The following is a 22,627-nucleotide window of genomic DNA, read 5'->3' as shown; positions in this document are numbered from 1 at the left end:
GTTTTGCACCTTCGAATGTGTTCGTCGTACAGGTGGTAGAAAGGCGTGTATCGTCTTTCGTGGATGTGATTGGTCGATCGATACCGATTCGAGAATAAAATCGGTACAAGAGATGACAGTTTTCGCGGATTAGTCTGGATACGCGTGTAATTGAATGAAACTGTTGGCCGAAAAATGTGTTTTCCTCGATGCTTAAGACGATCTTGGATATATGGATATGACTTTGTATCAGGAAATTTTGGTTTCGATGAATTCATTTCGTTATCGTTCGGCAAACAATGTGCAAGGTTAAACTTAACGTAAATATCTTAAACGCTCGTCGAGTAAGAGAATTTTAGTTTCCTCCGTGAGAAACGAGGAAATTATTATTGTTTAAATATAGTGCGTTCGATTCTGGAATAAGTTTATATAATAGTTTGATAAGTTTATGGCACTCTGGTGCAAATTATTTTACAGCTAGGGCAGATCACGTTGTAATTTTATAGCTTCGCAGAGAGTAGCACTTGGTTTGATTCAGTGGTATGAAAAAATCATTGTAGCGACGTACGTGATTGAGTTTACCCTGGGATTTAAATATAGAGAAGGAAGGGTTTGATATCCTTAGCAAAGGGTGTAAGAAAATTTTTATATGATTATAATTAAAATTGTGAACTAAATTATAAAGTATGTCGTATGTATTATGTTTGTAAATAAAGTAGTATTAGATCAAAGAGAAAAATTCATCTTTACCGTCGATTCATTGCTACTGAATCATTAGAACGAGCAGACAAATTCATAAAACGTAATACTCGCTGTAATTCTAGAAAAGTTTAATTAGAATACTTATCCTCGATTATACCTGTGATAAAAATTGTTATGATAAAAAGTTTTACTTTACAATAAAAATTACGTCTAAAAAAATTTTCATTTGCAAGAAAAATTATGTACGAAAAATCAAGTGTTTGTTAGCTTTTTTTTCATCTTGTTTTACACAGTATCTCTTCGATTCTCTCATTTTACAGAAGAAAGATTCTTCTCTGTTGCTTGTAGAACAACTTTAAACGATAAAATACACTAAAATATCTACTGGCAAAACTCTACAACCGTATGTCGAAAATTTCTGGAATCCAACAGATAAACGACGTTATAAAGGCCGACCAGGCGATAGAAAGGTGTGTATCGACGTTTGTGCACACCATTGGCTAATTCCGTGGCTGCGAAGGAGGGTATTTCCATTCGAAAAAAATCACAATGACGCGATCAGCGTGCAAAAGTTACGTTTCAGATGTTGCTCGTGCAGAAAACAATCTCGTCTGACGGCATTCGGTGCTTGGCGGATAACAATCGATTTATTATGCAAACTACACGCCAATTTTAATAAATTTTATCTAAAATTATAATTTTTTATGGAAATTATGTTTGTCTCGAAACTCGAAGAGGATTGAAAGTTTTTTGGTAGATTTTACTTGAGATTGCTATCTGTATTTTGAAATGGAAATTTTTAAATTTTTTCACTGTTTACGTTAATTTGCATTGATCGCCAATTTTACAGTATATGTAATAATACAGGAGACATTTCCTAGTAGAAATATTTTTGGTGATTATATTCCTTATTTCAATATTTATAATACCTGGAATGTTATTTACCGCCTCGATAATTTTCAGGGATAAGGCGAAGAAGACGACGACACTTTCGTAGAAAAAACTTTATCGTGCGCGAATGACTTTACGTTAATTTGATTATCGGCTGAATGTCACAGGCGGATCGTTTAAATTCGCCATGCAAGGCATAATATTCGACGATAATATATACATATTGCTCACACACACACACACACACGATCCATTCGATGTTTTTCAAATAATCACAGAAGTAAAAATTACTAAAATTTCATGAACTTGACTTGTTCAATTTATCGATTAAGGTTAAGAAATTCTTTCTCAGTTTGGCGATGAAAGTGATGAAATTTTGTTTTATTAAAAAGCCACCAACACGCAGGTATTTCAGATAGTATAAGATATCGTGGTTTTCGGACTTATAAAGATCAACGATTAAAATAGTTCGTTGAAACAAAGTGTTTTAAACGGTTAAAGGTTCAAAGCTGCGTTTCATTTGCTCAGAGATAAAAATTTATTTGGTTTCTTACTAATCAGTTTGTATCTTCTTAGGTGAAAAGTCGAGAGATGAATTGGCACATTCTGGCTACGAAGTAAAAGTTACACCGTATCGTTTCTTACTGAGATGAATTATTCAAAGACAAGAAACGAAACGATGGAAATTCCATTGGTAAAAGTGGAGCAGACTGGACGCGATAAGCTGATTTATACTGACTGTATTCTTCAGAATGGTGCTTTTTGTCTAATGAATCGAACGTACGAGGATAAAAAATTGCGCGATGGTTTCCATGTTCCTTGCGATGCTTATTTCATGCCGTTCTTGATCGAGCTCGATCAACAGGTGGTGTTTTCTATTTTTCTTTCTAGATATTTGATGGAAAATTGAAAAGCTACCGCTTTTCTCTAAAACTATTCAGAAGAATCGAGAAGAATTTTTATTCCGATCGTATTTATCTTATTTAGGATTTAACTGGAATCTGTTAAATCCCAAAGAATCTGTATCCTAGTAACCGTAATAGATATTTAGATAGAATCAGCTAATACGATAAATATTAGAAATAATATATCAAATATTAAAAATATGAATAAAAAGGGTCGAATACATATTTTATGAACGAAATGGTAAATCTGAGTACGTCGATTCTTATAGAAATAAAAGAAACTCATCTTTATTGGTTCGGCTGCAGGCAGGATGTCGAAGTCGGGAAGCATCAAGGATGACGAGAAGGGGCCGTATGACCCGGTTCCAATCGCCGACAAAGCCAACGACGAGATCAAACTAGAGGCGAAGATGTCCCTATTGAATGGAATTACCGTGATCGTTGGCTCCATTATTGGTTCTGGCATATTCGTTAGCCCGACCGGCGTTCTCAAGTATACAGGAAGCGTGAACGCCAGCCTTCTGGTATGGACAGTTTCCGGTATCTTCTCCACGGTGCGTACGCCATTATTTCATTTTTTCCTTCCTAGAGCCAGAGGCAGCTCCGTTCCTTAAAATACATAACAACTAACACGTGTAAGAAAGTTTTAATCTATTAGAGAAGTTGGAGATTTTGAAATGTAAAGTAGAATTGGCAGAGTATCGGTAGAATTTGATATTTAGAATTTAGACGGCTTATACGCTCAAGTTTCTGACGTTATACCGGTATGCCGAAGTGCGTCTCGCGTGATCGATCGCTATGACTTAGGATCGCCGAGTACGTTCTCTCATCTATGCGATTCGCGAAGAAATTAGCCTGGTACGCTAACGAGTTCGATCACTGTCCGTGGATAAAGTACAGTATACGCATGGCAATTCTTTCAAAGCGCCATTAGAAATATATAAAACGGCGAAAGGAGAAAGTTGATCGCTCGTAATTACGAACATTGAATTACATGGATGTTGTACTTACGGTATCGCGTGAATATGTATTTTATCCGTTTAACGAACTCGAGTAAAAAATTAATTACAGCCGCGAGAAAGTTTAAAAACTTGATTAAATCCTTTTGTTAACTAAAAAACAAGATACCAATTCGTCGTACAGACGTATTGAAACATTTTGGGCCTGACAATTCGTCTTTCAATGCATCATAGTATTTTCTATCGTCGAATACGCTTCAATACATTACGCTTAATTTTATTTTACACTTAAATTTATTCAAATTAAAATTGATTTTTACACGCTTTTAACGATACTTTGAACAGACCCGCCTAAGACTCCGAGAAATACATCAACTGCTAAAATACCTAAGATATTATTATTAATGGTCTGTATTTTAAATGGTTTGTTGGTTTTGTCGAACGACAGGTAGGTGCGTACTGTTACGCGGAACTAGGTTGCATGATCAGAAAGTCGGGAGCCGATTACGCGTATATCATGGAGACCTTCGGACCCTTTCTGGCGTTCATCAGGCTCTGGGTTGAGTGCATGATAGTCCGGCCTTGCAGCCAGGCCATCGTTGCCTTGACTTTTAGCGTTTACGTGCTGAAGCCGGTGTTTCCGGACTGTGCACCGCCGGACGACGCCACGAGGATATTGGCAGCTTGCTGCATCTGTGAGTTAATCGATCTTTTATACAACTATGTTTGCTTTCTGGAAACAATAACGCACGAAACCAACAATTTTTAACGATAATTATTTTTTTCTCTGTTACTTATCTTTTCATTTTCTTTTATATATGTCTAATCTTTGGTTATACAACACAATGAAAGACGATCGAGCGTTAGAATTAAAGGATTTGTTCAATTTTTATTAATCGTGTTAGATCAAGAAAGTGACTCACGGATTAGAACAGATTTTGGAGCTTAAAGCTCCAGTTTTTGATTGTTTCACCGAAGTAGATGTAGATATACATATACAAGCCTTTTTAATGCCACGTAATATCTATTTCGAGGCCTAACATCCATTAAAACTTGACAACTTCTTAAATACTTCCTATTTAAAAGAAATTGCATTACCAATCTCTATAAAAAAGAGATAGAATGTCAGCCAATAACGTCATCACTGAAATATCACTCTTTTTTATTTATTTATTATTATTTATTATAGAAATTAAATCCGGTGGAAGAAATTAGGTTTGTTTATTCTCACGGAAATTAAGCTCTCGAACGAGCGTCGTTTAATCGATGCGACGACGTGATTTGTTCTATCGGAGGACCCCCCTTCGGCATAGTTGTTAATTGAACCGCCGGATTTTCTGGTCGTTCCAAGAACGCCGTAGCACTGTCCCTCGCAATTGGTTGTTTGTTCCATCTTCATTCACTAGTACCAATTTCGACTAATCGAATTACTTTCTCCGCTTCACCGTTATTCATCTTTCTAGCCGGCTTTTCATACCGCCTCCTCTTTACCAGACTATACCGGATCGTAAATATTAATTTCAATGGTTCGATCGTTGACGTGCCGCAAAACATCATACACTGAATTTATCTTTAAGAAATATTCTTACAATCTCGCCTATTTTATCGGCAATTATACTAATACTGATAATACCGATACTAACGCTGTCAAAGATATTTCGAAAATATTTTAATCCCTAGAAAATACTTACCGAGTACGACAGGAAGCTTGATCGTTAAAAAGTATTTCAAACTAATTGCTTGTCCCAGGGACGTTCTCCGGAGATCCTCTTAGAATCCCTTTATTTAGAAAGATCGGCGATATTCTAATGGTCCGTGGAATTACATCCTCGGTTTGTCCTTGGTCATTTTTTTCTCGAGAGAAAAGCGGACGACTCGTTCTCCATTGTCCTTGCGTCCTTCGGGGAGCTTTCGAAGCTAATGCTGCTTCTCATTACGCCAACAATTTGTAATTCCTCCAATAATCTTAGTCTTTGAGTCGCCTGGCTCTATGTTTTTCTCTGAAATAGTCGAGGATGTTCCTTGGAGACCTGGTAAACGCCCCGATTTAACGAATACTCGGGGGGGAATCATGGCTTTGTTCCTCGATCTCAAACCGATGAAAAGTCAAATCCGATTGTTTCGAATCAAAGCTACGACCTTTCTTATAGATTCTTCTTCGAGCAAAAGTTTTCTTCGATTGGCAACTTAATTGTAACGTTCTTTCATAGGAATTGAAATTTTTCAAAATCGTTTCAATATGAAAACATCAAGTTACCTACACTCGCGATACGAAATATACTACTTGTCTCTCAAATGTTCGTCACAATATTGAAGCTGTAACTAACTCGGTCGAATACACGTAAGTACCAATAGAGTACTAATCATAAAAGTAGGAGTCAATAGATGATGAATTTTTTCATCTTATCGTTACCAAAGGATAGATAATTTACGTTATTGCTCTGATCCATTCTACATCATTTAAAAAATCACCTAGACCTACGTCTACGATCGTTGCTTTAATAACTCCAACATTTACTATAAGGAATGACGATAAAATTCTGTTGCTAAAATCAGTCGGGATGAATGATGAACGTTCATCGCGAGAGGGTTGATTCCTCTTGATCGATTGGTCATGTTGTGAGAAGACGCCGCTCTACGCCGTGCCGATTCTAAAAATTCGCGACGATCGTAATCGCAGCCTTCGAGTTATTTCTTTTGTAACGACGAGTAACTATAGCGTGAGTAATAACGAAATAAAACGTTGCATGCCGATATCGATGACCGTGCGAGAGCATTCCGTAAACACCTCACCTAGTTTTTCTCGAATCACGTTCACGTAGGAATCATTTCGAGGGATCTTCGGAACAAATCGCTTCCTAGAATCATGGTAGACGGAATATCCAATGTCGTAACGTTCCGTGATTTCCGGTGATCCGTTATAGGAAATAATTTTATGCTTCGTGTAGTCAAATTTTATGAATCATGCAACGAAATTGCGTCTCATACGTTTATGTATATATATATATATATATATTTTTTTTTCTTTTTTCTATTTTGGGTAAAGAAATTTTGTGATTGATAGAATACATTTTGAAACTGTATACTATCTATATGTGGAATGTTTTAAATATAATTAGACAATATCTATAGGATATTAGTTGATTAAATTTGTATCGTTCGTTTACCATTTTCCTTTCGTATGATAAAATAACCAACTATCAATCGACATTCGTCCATTTTTTGTGCTACGAACAAACTAAAGAAACAGCGTTTCTCCTCGACGAATCCCGCAGGAATACCAATACCACAGAGAAGATATCGAGTTCCTGTGGTCGCTGGTATCCTTCTGCATCTACCGTATTGCGTATATCGTTTTATGAAACGGCGAACGCAACGCGTACCCGCAGAAATATTCTGCTCTTTTTCTCACCTTTTATTCTCTTTCTTCGTTTCTGTGGACAAAGCAAGATCCTAAAAAATTGCATCGAGTTGCAGTTACGGAGAAAATATACGTAGTTTCGTTGGCGTAACGCGCTTTGTACTTCTCGCAGAGCGAAAGGCATGCGGATCGAGTCTGATTCGATCGTCGACGTTTCGTAATGTTTCCTTATCTTTTGGAATAAGTAGTCGTTGGGTTTTTGTGTTTTGCGTAATACGTTAGTTTTTTATCTGCTGACTGGAAAATGAGATATATGTTATTTTGTCCGCTATAGTACTAAATCTAAATCTAACTTAACGCTATTGAGACGAATGACATTTTTAAAGGAACGTATAGGGTGTTCAGTGTGTTATTCGGAAAAAGTTACTCATTAGTATGTATAGAATATACACGTTGCAGTTTGATATCGCTATTCATATCGCATAAATGGTAGTTTGTATCGTAATATTTAACTAACCTCAAATTACGCTAGCTTTGAAATTCTTTTATCGTCACCGATATTTCTAGATATATGATAATGAAGCTTTATAGCCGTGTCTTTGAAACGATCAATATCGAATCACACGATCGCCAGCTACCAGCTGGTTGATGATACAATGGTTTAGTCCTATTCGGAACGCAATCTTCTTACGCTTTACCCTGCGGAGCGATCGACAAGTATCGTTAATTAGAAATGCAAGAGCGAACGATAATTTCCTGACGACCGCGAGCGGCTTACGCCGGAACCGCGTCTGTCCTACGATGGACGTAATAACCCGTTAAATGTCGTAGAACTGGAACGGCGAGCAGGATTTTCCGATAGCGCGAGAAAGCTTCGGGTATGTTTGCGAAGGAAATGAGTTCCGTTCAATTTCCGAGAACCGAATAAAAACGAAAATGGCAGCTTCTGATGCAAGGTTCGCGGTGCACGGAGCCTGGAACGCAACCTTTATGGTTCTCGAGCGTTTGTTCTGTTCTTTTCTAAAAAATGTTTCCTTCGAAATTGATTTTTACCCTTTTCGCCTCCTTTCTTTGTACCTTTTACTTTTCTGCCCTGTTTCTGTAGCGCAAATCGCCCGATTATAGCAATTTTATCTCGATAATGAAAAAAACTTTCGTTCTTTCTTTCTGTCGATTTTCTTTTCGTTTCAATTTTCCGAACGTGATAGCTCGTATAACCTCGTAAGGAAAGAACATCAAATTTAGATAACGGGAAAGCATATATATTTATTTATTTATATATATGTGTGTATATAACATGTATATATAATAAATATAACGTATAATATTAACGATTAAATCGATATTTCAAAGCGATTCTAATTGGAATGTAAATTTGCTTTATAAATATATGTTTATAAAGAAAGCTTGTTCGAGTGGTTATAAAATATTTTATCGCGATAATCAGCTTCGTTTTCATTACTGTTTCATCGAGGTTACAACAGATCGTATGTTAATTATCAGTGGCGTATATAGCGGTGCAGGGAAAAATTAGTTCCTAGAACGAGCCGGCAGTGATGAAGATCAATAATTAAGTCCAAGGGAAATCTAACCGGCCTGACGTACAATTACTCGTACGAACATTTCCTCGTACGTTGCGCGCTTGACCGACACTCTTCGAACGAACGAAATTCCGCAACTCTTAATCTTACGTTCGCTCGAGTGTTTAAAGCGTTTAAAAGAAACGTTAAGTCGCAAACGGTAAAGTAAAGTTGTAACGTATCGAACGATTACATACTTTTAGTAAGAAAAAATCGTTTCTTCCAAAATTGTGATCATTAGAATTTTTACGACCAGTGGTAGGTCTATATCGTAATAAAGAACGGAACAGAATTGATTTTTTCCATTCGTAACTTCTCTTTATCCCTAGATAAAGATCTCTCGTTCTTTCCTCGACACGTACATCTCTTCCGCTACTCGATGATTTAAAGTAGACAAAATGAAAATAAAGGCGAGAAAATTCTTCGCGACTAGCGCAAGCAATTACTTGAGAGAACAAGATATTTCTACCGAGGCTGCTGTCATTAAAGCCTGTCTTGGTTGTTTATTTTGTACGATGTGTAAAATTGCAACAAATTAGTACTCTCCGTTTTCAACTCTTTACGCTCTTGGAACTCGATTTTCTGTGGCGTGCGTAATATTCGGCAAAGTAGAAAATACAACGCGAAGAAGTTAACGGCGCCGTGAAACGAAGGCATTGACACCGGCCTGGAGGAGGATCGATATGTCGGCCAGTGGATTCGATCGAGCTGGCGTCGTCCTCAAGACGAGACGGTGGCGATGCGATATCGAGTGAAAAGGCTGCGCCAGCAATCACGTCTCGTTGCGACTAAACGTAATCTTCTAATAACGTGTCAACTGGCAGCCGCAACAGCATAATTCGCCGAAAGGGGTTCCCGGGAGGAACGAAGAAGAACCTCCAGGCCGAGAAACGAAGAGGAGGGACAGACGAAACAACAAGTGGAAGCCAGTGATGTCTACGGAGAATAAGATTCCAGGATATACTTTACTTATCCTTTACACGTTCTTGTTTCGGTGGGAATTAGCATGGTTGCGCATAAATTTCATTCGATTCTGCCGCGTTCCTTTTTGCTAATTTTCGAGCCAGTTGGTATTTTTCTAACGTTAAAACGTATTTCTATTTTCTTTTATGGGTACGCGTGATTTCTCGCTCCGATCTTACTTCGGTTGGGTCAAACACGTGGTTAGAAGGTCAAAAATTCATTTTGTTTGCCAAGACGAGATCAAGACCGAAATACGATAGTTTAAGAATCTAAGTAGGAGAGGATCGACGCTCTTTGGACGAATTGGGTCGTTGATAAGTCGAGCGTTATCTTCTATTTAATAGATCGAGAGGAATTCGTGATAAATATCACACGAGGGTCCGAAATGACGGAGGACAGCACTGGCGAAGACGCTAGAAAGAAGGAAGAGTGGTGGGAAGGGAAAGAGGGCGGAAAGTCTCGCGATATTCTTCGAGATGTTGCGTCAGTCGACATTTCTTACTTTTCTTCGCTAACGAATCCGCCAAGGACGAGGGAACCAGTCGCACGTTCGCTAGGTGGAATCTTTTTCACGGTCGTACATGGTCGTCGTTGCACGTGCGTTCTCATTACGATCAGTGAACCTCCTTCCATTTTCGCCGATACTACCTGTATCCTAGTAGTCCACTGACTCAGCTCGAAATCGAAAGTTCAAACGATCTTGATCGTACCTATGCAAAAAGAATTCTCGCTCGAAATCGGTGAAATTGAACGCTCGCTGGACAGTTATTCGATCGTTTCTTTTACTCATAAATGGCGATCTAATACTGCTGGTTTGCAATTAGGATAGCGAAGCTTCAAACGATAATAGGATGACGTTTAACGGTCGTTAGAAGAAAAATATCTATAATCAGATATCTGCCAAGTTACATTATTTGCTGTTAGGTAATTAGATTATAACATATACTATAACTGCACACGTTGAAAATGCAAAATCTCCAATTGATTGCGTCAGAATTTCGACCGTGACATTGCAAATACATCGACCATTGCATAACAATACGTATCGTTGCATTATCGTGTCCCTTTGATCTCTATTATTAAATCGACAACAATTTCCATCAATTATCGTATTATCTTGCATATTATCGTATATCTTCTATCTTCGAAGCTTCCGAGTGCCGGTCGTATCGAGATAATTTAAAGTCGGATAAATTTATAATATATCAATAAATTACAATAAACGAATCGCTTTTCCGGAAGAACACGATTTTCCAATTCCCACGTTCTAAACGAGATGTACTTTTCAAGAGGACTGAATCTTTTCATGTTCGTAAATTTGATATATATTTTCTGAAATAGAATTTAGACTTATCTTCCGAAAAGATGCAGTTTGCTCAAAATCTAGAAACCTGGATTTTAATAGAAACGCAACTGGTTTGAAAAATGGCACATCCTGATAATATATATCTGGTCGGTTGAACTGACATCGAGTGAACTCGTTTTCTTATTCATCTAGGGAGTAGGTCGATAACCATCTACGATCGATTCCACCCCTGACGTCATGGTCGGTTGGACTGGTGCCAGTTAGTCTGCAGCGTTAGGTTTACGTACGCAACCGGTTCCATAAAATAAAATACCTCTCTATTTCATTGTCCATCGACCTGACGTAATTTCAACTAAACAAACGAACGATTCGCCAGCCGCGTAATTACGCGGCAGAGGCAATGATCGAACAGACGCGAAAGAAGCGTCGTTCGCGAATCTTGAGTACCATAAAGTTGCGTTACCCTTTCTATCCGATAGGCTGGAATAAGTAGCGGCGCTACCTTATTATCGACGTATTTGTTCCTTTTCCTTGAGGAACGGAAAATTATTTTCAATTATCGAGGAATGATTTAACGAACAAGGACAGGTATATCGAGGAGAGAATTAACGGAACAAGGTATATCGAGAAAAGAGGCGATAAAAAGACGAAATTGCGGCATTACGGGCTTCGTAACATAGAACACGCAGTTGTTATAACGACAAGATTTTACTCGTAAAAATGTTATTTCTTCTTATGGTGAAAATATTTTAATTAGGATCGTATGAGAGCAGCCAGTGTTGCTGCGCGCAAAAAAATGTTACCACGCAGTTCGATCGTAGAAGATTATCGACCCGATAACCTGTAAAAGCGGGCACTACGCGATTTCTTTCCGATTATCCGAACTTTTTTCTTATTTTTACACGAGGAATCGCGTCGTACTGCTTTTACACGTTGTTCTTGGACGAAAACAGCTTTACCGATCGAGATCGAACGTTTTCTTTCTGAAGAAAAAGGAGTTGAATATCAACGTGTGCGTATATGCGTATAAACTAATACTACGATTCGGGAATTTTCAAAAGTGAAGTAAAGTCGATCGGTCCGAGTTCCGCTATACCACCGTGCTGCAAATACCTCGTAACATGCTCGGGACTAACGCTAATGCGTACGTTTGCACTCCAAGGTAATAAATATTCCATTGCGATAGTACGATCACGATCACGTTCTCGATATCCCCGATCACCGAGAAACGGAACCAACTACACGCGTTTCTCGCGTAATCACGCGTTCGTTAACATTAGGTCACCTTTCCGCTCGTATCACGGTGAACGTGAAAAGTTTCACCGGTGCGATAGTTGGATAGACACGTGTCATCGTTGCGTGTTCCCGTGTCTAAGAATCCGATCGCGTTGACAGGCTTCTTCCGTTAGTTCCATCCACCGATGAATCTAATTAACCAACGTACAAGCAGAAACCGATGGCAAGATTCGCGGATTCGCGTTGTCACCGTGCTACGACGAGATTTTCTCCAACGTTCATAATAGTAATAATAATAATAGTACATATATAATAGATTTATGTACATATTGAATTACGTATAACTACATACGATACTTACGTAGATATGTATGTACATGCTATGATATCGATATTAACCTTTCCTGAATCGTTCGTTTTCCAGGCATCTTGGCGTTCATTAACTGCTGGGACGTAAAATGGGCCACCAGGGTGCAAGACATTTTCACATACGCAAAATTACTCGCTCTCTTCATCATCATCTTCGCAGGAGCTTATCAACTCTTCACTGGTAAGTTTCGTACAAACTGAGAATCTCTATAGCGCGAAGCAGGTTCATTCGAGCAAAGTCGTACGACAATCATAATTTTCTACGAAGATGTATGTACCGTACGCACATAATAGATTGTACTCGTCGAAGGGAAAGAAGTTTGTCGAACGTTAATATTCTCAGTTGTAATTATCGTACTAAACGGCATGTGTATATTTATTTTTAAAAGTTATTTTGCTATTTATTTTATTAATTCTTGTGTATAATAACGTCTCGCTGATTCGAATGAACGTTCTTTCGTTATTATATTAAAGACTAATGGCGTCTCGTAATATACATGTAACGCAACGAGTTTGGTTGTTCCGCGCGATGTTCAAGATGAAATTTCAAGACGTTGAAGCTACTACAATAGGTGTACTTTTCATGATTTTATCTACTATTTGAAATCCACTTTCGTATTTTAAAGGCATTATGCGGTTATAAGAAAATCGAAGGTCGTTCTTCTTTTTGCAACACGTGGTTGTTGCCCAATCCGGTGTTTCGGGTATGAATAGGCGGCGCAGAAAATAATCGACGCAATTGCTCCACTTTCTCCGCGTAAATTAAGTTTCTTTTGTGGTCTGTCGGTCGTAGGAATCTATGTTCGATTTTTGTTCCGTCATTCTTCATAATCTCGATAAGAAAACATTCCTCCGGGCGATCCGTTCGAAAGTAGACTCGATTTTTCGCGGACTCTCGGCGTTCGAAACGTTATTTAGGAAAAAAGTGGATTTGCGCGAGGTTTCGCGCGTGATTGATAGGATTTTCTTCGAAACAATTTTCCACGGTTCGACTTTACCGAGATTAGTTAATGTAAAAAGAAATTGCTGGATTTTTATGCAACGATCTTTTTCTATGGAGAAATCGATGGATGGAGAGTCTCGCGTGTACTATTAGGAAGCAATAAACATCGCGATCGTAGGAAAGCGTTCGAATGAAAAGAAGTTGGGATAGAATCGAGAAAAATATGTTTGACCCTTTCCGGATCAATAAAACGGTCGAGCGTGAAAATAACTTTTCGAAAGATTCTCTTGGATCGTTATAATTTTTCTAACACTTTCTCGATCTTAAATCTTCAATATTTAAATTACGTTCGATCGTTTTTCCCTTTTTTCATTCAAATTCGAGTCCATCGCAGTCTCCGTTGTTGTAAACAGAAAGCTTACGAATATCTCGAGATTTGTTTATTCCACGACCTCCTCTCTTCTTTAATTTTCAACCGAGTGAAAAGTGTTCAGTCTAGAAAATTTACGTAGAATGACAAACGAAAAATATTAGAATAGAGGAAGTTGTAAGGCAATTTCTGTATCGCGTATCCAATTGTTTGCTCCGTGTTAAATTCAATAACGCGCTGGCAATTTCTTGGGCAAGAACGAGGAAGCTCGCGTTAATGTTACACCACCCACGCCTCCCTTCAGACTCGGTGTATAAGACTGTTAGGCGTCCTTTCACTTACCGGACGAGACAATTTGCCCAATCAAAAAGGTGGGTTAAAGACGCGGACGATTCGAGGTGCACGTATGTGCGTGCAAGGATTCGCTTAAATTGATCTATTCACTGCGTTCAAATGGGCCCCCGTAGCATTGAGTTACCGACGTGAGAACTTTTCTTTCTCGATTTTAACGAGTCGTGCCGAACGACCGAATGGAGAAGTTTATCGTTCAACGACGAAAAACAGTGGAGTATGAGACAAGATTAAGATACATCGTGTACCTGATGCATAAAAAAAAAAAAAACGTTAAAATCTTTGGTCGTTATCATCGTTAATGCTTGTATCATTCTTCCGTGTAAGAGAGAAGAGACTATGCGAAAAGAGCTAGGGATATATCGTTCCTTACTATGGAAGCTACGCGTGGCTGATCGACCAATGTTATCTATATTTCACAGGACACACGCAGTATTTCACGTTCGACAACACAAACACAGAAGTGACGTCGATAGCACTCAGCTTTTATTCGGGACTGTTCGCTTACAACGGCTGGAACTACTTGAACTTCATCATCGAGGAACTGAAGGACCCTGTCAAGTAAGCGACGATAAGTCATTTTGCTAAACGCTTGAAAAAAAAAAAAAGCGACTAACGTTGGTTTATTCGTACGTAAATCGGAAAGCTATAAAAAACGATTAGTTCGATTAAAGTTACCTTTTTAAATGGTTTTTCTAAATATCTTAATTGCCTCTTGCCAAGCCGGAGAACAGAGAAACGTTTCGTAAGAGAAAGTCTAAAAAGAAAATGGAGGCACTGGCTTGGAAATCTTCAAAATTGCCATTACTCTCTTTTTCTTGGAACTCTGCGATCGGTCGACACGAATATTTTTCATTTTCCGTTTCGAATCGTTTATTTGCAAAGGGAATCCCAGTTTACTTTGACGATTCAAAACTGTTTGGGCATGAACGAGCACGAGCGAAGTCGTTGAAACAATCGTGCGGAGCAAAACATTTAAGAGACTCGCGGTAGCCTCATGCAACGATTAATAGCGATTGCAACAGCCGGTCTCGTGTATCTATTAATTAAAACAGGGAGCAGTAAAGCCCGCCTTCGTCAACTTGGACACGAGGTTAAGCGAGGGCTTCTACTTCGTATCCTATACTATTCAAGGTCGAATATTTTCGACTCGCAGGACGTTGATCGAAGACCATATCCATCCTTTTTATTCGCTCCTGCTCCTTGGACATATTTCGATCGATCTATAAATTGCGCATTAAACCTTTAAAGCTTTTAAACCCTTCGGATTCTTAAATTGCTTTTAATCGTAGTAAAAATTATATCCTCAGTCGTATATGTCCATCGAATATGATCCTTTTCATCTTTTTCACCCTCTTTTCTGTTTAGGAATTTGCCAAAGGCTATTGCTATCTCGTGCGTCCTTGTTACAACAGTCTACGTTTTCGCAAACATGGCATTTTACACAACGCTGAGTCCAGTGGAAGTTCTCGGCAGTGAGGCTGTAGCAGTCGTAAGTTCATTTTTATAATTAAAAGAATCGGATTTCTACGTTTCTTTGGTATTGAAAATTCTATGCTTTTTTGTTTTTATAAATCCGAGTCCACGATCTTCCATTACATTGTAAAAGAAGAAGAAAGAATAGCTTTATCTTACACTTCACCTATGCATTCGTACTTAATACACGTATTTCCTCTTAAAGTTTCTGTTACTTTATAATTTAATAATTGCAAGGAATTTTTGCATTTTACTTGAAACTTGTTGCCGTTTATTCCACGTTTATCGTATTCGTAAGATATTGATTTACAAGTTTTACAAATTAAAGTTGGAACAAAAATTTAGATAGGAGAACGATAACCGTACTCGTTGTCACTTTGACAAAAAGTGTATTTAATATATTTACGTTGGCAATTAACTTTGTATCGGATAAAGAACTTGTCATAAAAAAAAAAAAAAAAATTCTTTACTGCAAACCAACAAAGGGTAGAAAATTAAAATTTCTTTTTACAAAGAAGATAATGGTTTGATTTTCTGCCTTATTTCTTTTTTCAGACGTTCGCGAATCGTTTGTTCGGTATGTTCGCATGGATGATACCAGTATTCGTCGCCCTTTCCACGTTCGGCGCTGTAAATGGAATTCTTCTGACATCCTCCAGGCTCTTCTACGCTGGCGCCTGTGAGGGTCAAATGCCTGAAATATTAACGATGATCCAAATTTCGAGGCTCACCCCTACGCCAGCTGTTCTTTGCATGGTACCTTGCTATTTCCATCGTTTTTCGAGTATAAACAATATTATCGGGTATAAGTAAAAGTCAATAGTAACGATTTCTACCTTGCTTGAAAAGTCATTTGTTCAACTTTCTGATTGAATCGCGTTTATTTGCCGAGTGAAACGAAGTTTCCTTAGAAATGTTAGGTTGTTCGGAATAATCGATGGAGATCGAAGAAAGTGACCATTGTGCAGGATGATTGAAAACTTGTTTAATCTGTTGCAGACCATGTTGTCCATGTTGTATCTCTGCTCTTCCGACATCTTCGCCCTCATCAATTACGTTGGTTTTGCTACTTGGGTACGTAGCAGTTAGTTTAAGAAATTAAAAAACATTCGTACTACGGTCACTGAAAAATAAATCTTTTTACTCTTTTATTTATTATTTATATTTTTTTTTTTAAAAGTACAGAAATTAGAAACAGGTTTATCATAAAATCTACAATTGTGTTTTTTTACTACTAGAAGTTCTACTAGAAATATTTGCTTGTAATATACGTATATTCTTTTCGGTTTCTCCATTCGTACGATAAATATAAAAACAAACAACGAATTAATATTTTCCAAACGTTTATCTAAAACTCTTCTTTGTCCCTTGCTTTGTACACTATTAATCACAGAATCTAACTTCGTACGGGTAGAGAAAAAAAGAGAAACGCCATTGCATCAAGGGGAAATCGTTAGAATATTTCCAAGAAACTTGTAACGTTGATTATTCGGTCAGCCATTGGAACAATAATACGGAGCCGTTTACTCAGTTTGACACAATGCGAATGAAATCGTGTAATTGCCCCTCGTTATGTTCCAAGAGACGCATTGAACGTCGTTGTACGTACGCACACGTCACATTTAGAACATTAGCGGGGTTATACCTGGCTCGCCGCGAATTATTAGCACAATCGGACGAGTGACAATTTTCTAATTGTGGCTCATGCTGGTTCGTATAATTGACGGTATTGTCCGACTTTATAGCCGAGCACGAACGTGTCCACCTTCGCGTCTGACTCTCGTTCGCAACCGTAAACACGCATATTTTTCTTCTTCGTTTTTTTACACCTGGTTATTTCAATATCTGTTGTCTCTTTATCAGCATTAAAGAATAAAATACAGAAAAAATTGATGGATAAGCGAGGATCGATAAGAAGTCGAAAAGAAGAAAGTAGAAAGAGAAAACTAGTAAGAAGAAAGTAACAGAGTAAATTCGACGAATTGTTAAAACGTTACAAGAAATAAGAGTGTACAAATTTTTCTATCTTTCGTTGCAGTTGAGCATAGGAGTTTCTGTCCTCTGTCTACCATGGCTCAGATGGACGCAACCAAAGCTGCTCAGGCCCATCAAAGTGAACCTCTTCTTCCCCATAATCTATATTCTTGCCACCCTCTTTGTAACTATCGTGCCCATGTATGCCAGTCCTGTGGAAACAGGTATATATCTTCGTTGATTGATCGTATTATAGACCACTCATTTGATAAACGATAATTTCTAGTTTAATAAAAAATAAATTCAATTTTTCCAGGATATGGTTGCTTGATGATCCTCTCATCCATACCCGTATATTTTGTGTTTGTCGCGTGGAAAAACAAGCCCAAGTTGTTCCAGAAAGGAGTCGGTAAGTATAAACCAGAAACATTTCTCAGGAAGAACAGTTGCATCAAGGGGAAAAAGATATTTTTAATCGGTTATTTGGAGGGACTATTTGAGTTTGAGAGAATAGTTAAGTTTTTATGATTCTCCCTCGGTTATCCTTATTTTATTGACGAAGATAGGATCTTTTTGTTCCGTTTCTCTTTAATTGCCTAAATCTGTTCTCGCAGGCGCCGTTACCAAAACATTGCAGAAGATGATGGTAGTCGTCGGACCAAAGACTAAGGTTCAAAGAAGAAAAGATACACTCTGATATGATCTTACTCTCTTCATGTCACGCATGTTTAGCATCTGTTGATTTCTATTATTGATTCGTCTAAGCTTATTGCTTTTCGATCATCGTGCATGCTATAATCATTTTGACAAATCTGAATCTTCACGAGCATTGTATTATTTGTATATTTTTTGATTATTCTATTCTATTCACCTTGGGTAGTTTTTACTGTATTATAATTCTTATATTCGCATTACTAGTCAGAATTGAATCGTTTGAATATTTTATCAATTTTTGACATATTATCGTCCATATATTTTGGTTAATTTCGTTATAAAGTTAACAAATATATATAAAGCGATATAAAGTTTCGTAATATTATTTCTACATATTATACTAGTCGTGTGGTTTTATTTCGATTTAGAGAGTTTCATAAGTATTGGTTGATTCGTCTTTAAGTTTGCTCAAACATTATTCAAATTTACGTTTGCATGTTGCACTCACATAATCAGCACCACGCTGACACTAACTCGTACATGCTCTTACATGATGCACCAGTACAAATTACGATTAATGGTACTAATATGTAATTTTGAAATTGAAGTCCGACTGCTGATTTGTCTAATTTTTATTCCTCGATCGTGGTGTCGTCCGTTGATAATTAATTAAATCATGCTCTCGAATAGACGCTACTTGTAATTTAATTTTTCTAGTATTTGAGAATTTAGAAAAATGTAGTACAATTTTAAAAAAAAAGTATAAATTATTATTAAATAATTATAAATATACATATAAATTTAAATATAATTCAATTATTGGATTAAGCAGACGAAAAATTATCTTACATAATGAAATAATTAAACTATAAGCGTTGTTTCATTTTATAGAAAAAGATAATTTCTATTTTAAAGCTTGACGACTTTACATCGAGGTTGAAACTCTAGCTAATCATCTCTCTCTCTCTCTCTCTCTCTCTCTCTCTTTCTCTCCCCAACACCCTTCCTCCCTCTCTCTCTCTCTCTCTCGAACACGCTATGTAAAATAAATCAATCGCTAAATCCCTTTATTCGTTGTTTGCAGTAAGCGTCACGAAGTTCCTGCAGAAGATAATGCTGGTCGTCGGCAAGTCGAAACCCGCTCAGGTTTAACCGCAGTTACGATGGATCCGATTCGACAACGATGACTTCCGGTTCCAAGAGAACCAGACACTATGCTCAAAATGCTCAGGGGGAATCGCGTTTTCTTTAAAAAAAATTTATTCCGTATTTATTTACGTGGCAAATTTGAAAAGTCTGTGGAAACTTTAAAATATCGGATTTAAAAATCGAATTCGATTGGAACAATATTCGTTCTCTGAGCATAAAGGGCGTCCTTATTAGAGGCAGCCATATCAAATCAGGACGCCTACCGGTAGACAACAATAAAAATCTGGTTCTCTTGTCTAGTCGCCATCTGTGTTAAACTGTGTTTCGAGATTTTTGCGGTAATTTATCGTTCACACGTTTCTTCCAACGGAGGTGTAACATCATAGACGACAATGACCACAAAGAACTGCTGTATTTTAACATAAAGAAGCATCGACACGTAACTACTGTCAAAAGGAAACATGATTTGCCCCTCCACTGGACAACACGTGGATACGACTCGAAAGAGAGACGTTCTATCGTTATTATACCGTTTCATTGCACATTGTATCATTTCCATTCCCGTGATTCGACCCTTCGTTTCAAACTTTGCATCACTAGATCTTGCATAGAAATGATAGTTCGTAGATTCTTTGACAGTAATTAATTTATTATCCCTTCTTCTTATAATCTTCGAACGAAATTAATCCTTCGTGATCCAAATAATATTCAACAAATAATTGCAAATGGTTGTTACTCAATTTTTTTATCGTAGTTGCTTTCAAGAGCAGTGTACGCTTTGTAAATTAATATAATCTTAATGCGGTATGTATTAAGAATTAAAAACTATGGTTTTAAGTATCAAAAGCGGAAAAGTAAAATAAAATAAGGCGCGAATAACGATTTTAAATAGGATTACAAAGGATTAATTGTATAGTTTTATATGATTAGAACCGTAGATAGTTTTCCGATTAGTTACTAAGGTAAAAAGAAAAGAAAAAAAAAAAAAAAAAAAGAAAGAATAAAAAGCGAAGAAACGAAGGGTGAGAATATTATAACGCGCTGACACCCGATCGCATAATATGTACAACAATCTCGTTCTACTGCCACTGTTGTTGGCGCGTGCACCACGTAGGTACGCTATAAGTACACCATAGAATCACGAAGCTCCAGATCGCGAGCAAAACTTTGTAAGAGGACGGAGAGCCACTCGAGTAACTCTGGCTATTCATATATTCCTCTCTTTTAACTTTCTTTTTATTAGATTTTGAACGAGCGTTTAACAGGAAAATTTAATTTCACGTCTGTGTAACGCAGAGCAAACTTACGAGCGTACGAATTTTCATAGTTTTTATACTTTTTTAAGCGTAATCTAAGATTTTAAAAACGATTTTAGTCGATTTCTTAGCGATTGTATCATTTTTGATCGTTCCTTCTCTCGGCCTTTTTTTCCTTGCCGAAAAATGTCGAATGCATGCAGCGTGAATGTAAATATAGAAGATGCGAAGGATCAGTGATAAAATTGTACCGAGCATGGTGTAAGTTTATATTTCAAGAAAATTTCAAAAAAGAAATAGTAAATGTTAAATTGTTATGAAAAACTAAAGAAACCTTTGTGTGTACCAGTTGACGATTGTGAATTCTGTTTTAAGTTTATCGTTAGCGAAAGGGAAAGATCGTAGAATCCAAATGTTGCGAGGCTTTCCTTTATTCTTGATGAAACATCGGAGGAAAATGAAAGAAGAAAAATATGACGGCAGCTCGTAAGATTGTCCTGTTCATTTGACGAATTTAATTTAGTCGAACTATAATACATACTGCGAACCTCTTAAGACTTAACCCATTATCTCATCTCCTATCACTCACGGATACCATAGTTTACACGCTGTGATTCTTACTTTATCTTAGAGATGCATTTCTTTTTTTTTTTTTTTTTTTTTTTGTAAATATCGATTTTTGCAAACGATTGCCGACGCACGGACCTTTTCGGTAGACTGTGAGATTCGAGACGATGGACATTTTTTGATAGCGATCGTGCGACTAGTTTGAACGTCTTAACATATCTAAAAAGTATTCGCATGTTTTTGATACAAATTGTTTATAAACTGACATTTCACCTAGCCAGAAAATGTTTTCGATCGCAGCAATTTCTTTATTCTTTAAACGTTTCGCGTCATGATTTTCAATCTTTTCTTCGAGTATAGCGAAGAAAAAACAAAATACGCGATTTTATTTGAAATTATTTTGGTAAACTGAAAAACTTTTGAAAGCATATTCGTATTTCGAGATTTTTTAACAGACAAGAAACTAACAAAATTTCTAATCCGAATGATCATCTGTAAGAAAAAGAAAGGCGAAAACGTTATTCTACCAAAGAGAATAGAAAAGAAACTAGAAAATTCGAACATATCTGTAGCAAGATTTAGATCTAGGACCAAGATTTTTCTAAAGAACGTTCTCTCGGTGCTAAGTCTTGTCTAATCGAAGAAACGCGCTGGTGCGTCCACGCGTAAAATCCTAAAGTAATTGAATTACCTTTACCGAAACTCGCCAGCCTGGATGATTCGCACGATCCAAATTTATTTTGGAACAAAATATGTTTGGTGGTCAGAAAATTGAAATAAGAATAAATAGTAATATAATCTTTTAATATATCGAGAAACGATTTTACGAAGCGGAACGTTCTTTTTACATCAAAAAATTGAAACGAATCGGTTAGATATTAATCAGGTATTTTGAAAATTCCTTCAGAACCACTTGTTTCGAAATTTGCAGATTTTTTAACTCTCTATCTTCTTCTTATTATTATTTCGTTTGTTTTTTTTTTTTTTTTTATGCATTCAATAGTCGAAACGCAATTTTACAAACAGGGGTTTTCCACAAATTTTCTTTAATATTAAGTTTAATCTAAGCAATCTCACCTCACGGTAACTCGCGCTTCTTTCATTTTAGTCGATACTTTAATCGATGCTAACCGCAATCACCGATCAAAAATTAAAACCAAACAAAAAGACCAAACAAATTAGAAATTTAAGAAGTCGCTAGATGCTCAATGTGTATGTATTTCTTTCCAACTAGCGATTTATAGAGTCGGACAATATCTTTTTCCTAATTTATATAGAATTTTCCCATTGGAGAGTATCAAGCGTTAAATAAGAAAGAAAGGAGGACGAATCGTCGATGCTTGCAATTACCATTAATATCTAAGTTTTCCATGGTTTAGCTGTTTTTGAGGGATACGTTTCGACGATCGTCGTCAACTCCCATGGAAAACAACTGACCTGACAGAGTGTCCATCGATGCACGGCCTAGTCGATCATCGAATGATGCGGTATTTCGTCTAGTTAATTGTACAAGCGCCAGGTTCGTCTCTTTCAAAAAAAGCGTTTATAAACGTTTACGAAACTTACCCATAGCCTCGAACGAATTCCATAATTTAATTACTGCAATTTAAACATTAATCGCACGCACAAGTACTAA

The 22,627-nt window shown here is 37.1% G+C and overlaps 1 protein-coding gene across 7 annotated transcripts in view; it reads left to right on the top strand.

The window, feature by feature from the left end:
* LOC139991236 (large neutral amino acids transporter small subunit 1) overlaps positions 1–21,979 on the top strand; it is a 29,099-nt gene extending 7,120 nt beyond the window's left edge. For 3 of the 7 annotated variants that reach the window (XM_072011197.1, XM_072011198.1, XM_072011195.1), the window contains exons 2-11: positions 2,784–3,031; positions 3,885–4,131; positions 12,307–12,432; positions 14,338–14,476; positions 15,284–15,407; positions 15,947–16,147; positions 16,391–16,465; positions 17,430–17,589; positions 17,682–17,774; positions 19,104–21,979. In XM_072011197.1, coding sequence (XP_071867298.1) covers positions 2,789–3,031; positions 3,885–4,131; positions 12,307–12,432; positions 14,338–14,476; positions 15,284–15,407; positions 15,947–16,147; positions 16,391–16,465; positions 17,430–17,589; positions 17,682–17,774; positions 19,104–19,171 — 1,476 coding nt within the window. In that variant the 5' untranslated portion in view covers positions 2,784–2,788 and the 3' untranslated portion in view covers positions 19,172–21,979. Of the gene's footprint in view, positions 1–278; positions 300–592; positions 613–2,783; positions 3,032–3,884; positions 4,132–12,306; positions 12,433–14,337; positions 14,477–15,283; positions 15,408–15,946; positions 16,148–16,390; positions 16,466–17,429; positions 17,590–17,681; positions 17,775–17,979; positions 18,312–19,103 lie in introns of those variants that run through there. The other 4 variants (XM_072011196.1, XM_072011200.1, XM_072011201.1 and 1 more) reach the window with 4 other exon arrangements.
* The last annotated feature ends 648 nt before the right edge of the window (positions 21,980–22,627 follow it).

Source organism: Bombus fervidus, chromosome 9 (genome assembly GCF_041682495.2).
Source record: "Bombus fervidus isolate BK054 chromosome 9, iyBomFerv1, whole genome shotgun sequence".
Lineage (NCBI taxonomy): Eukaryota > Metazoa > Arthropoda > Insecta > Hymenoptera > Apidae > Bombus > Bombus fervidus.
This window is presented reverse-complemented; position numbering and strand designations above follow the sequence as displayed.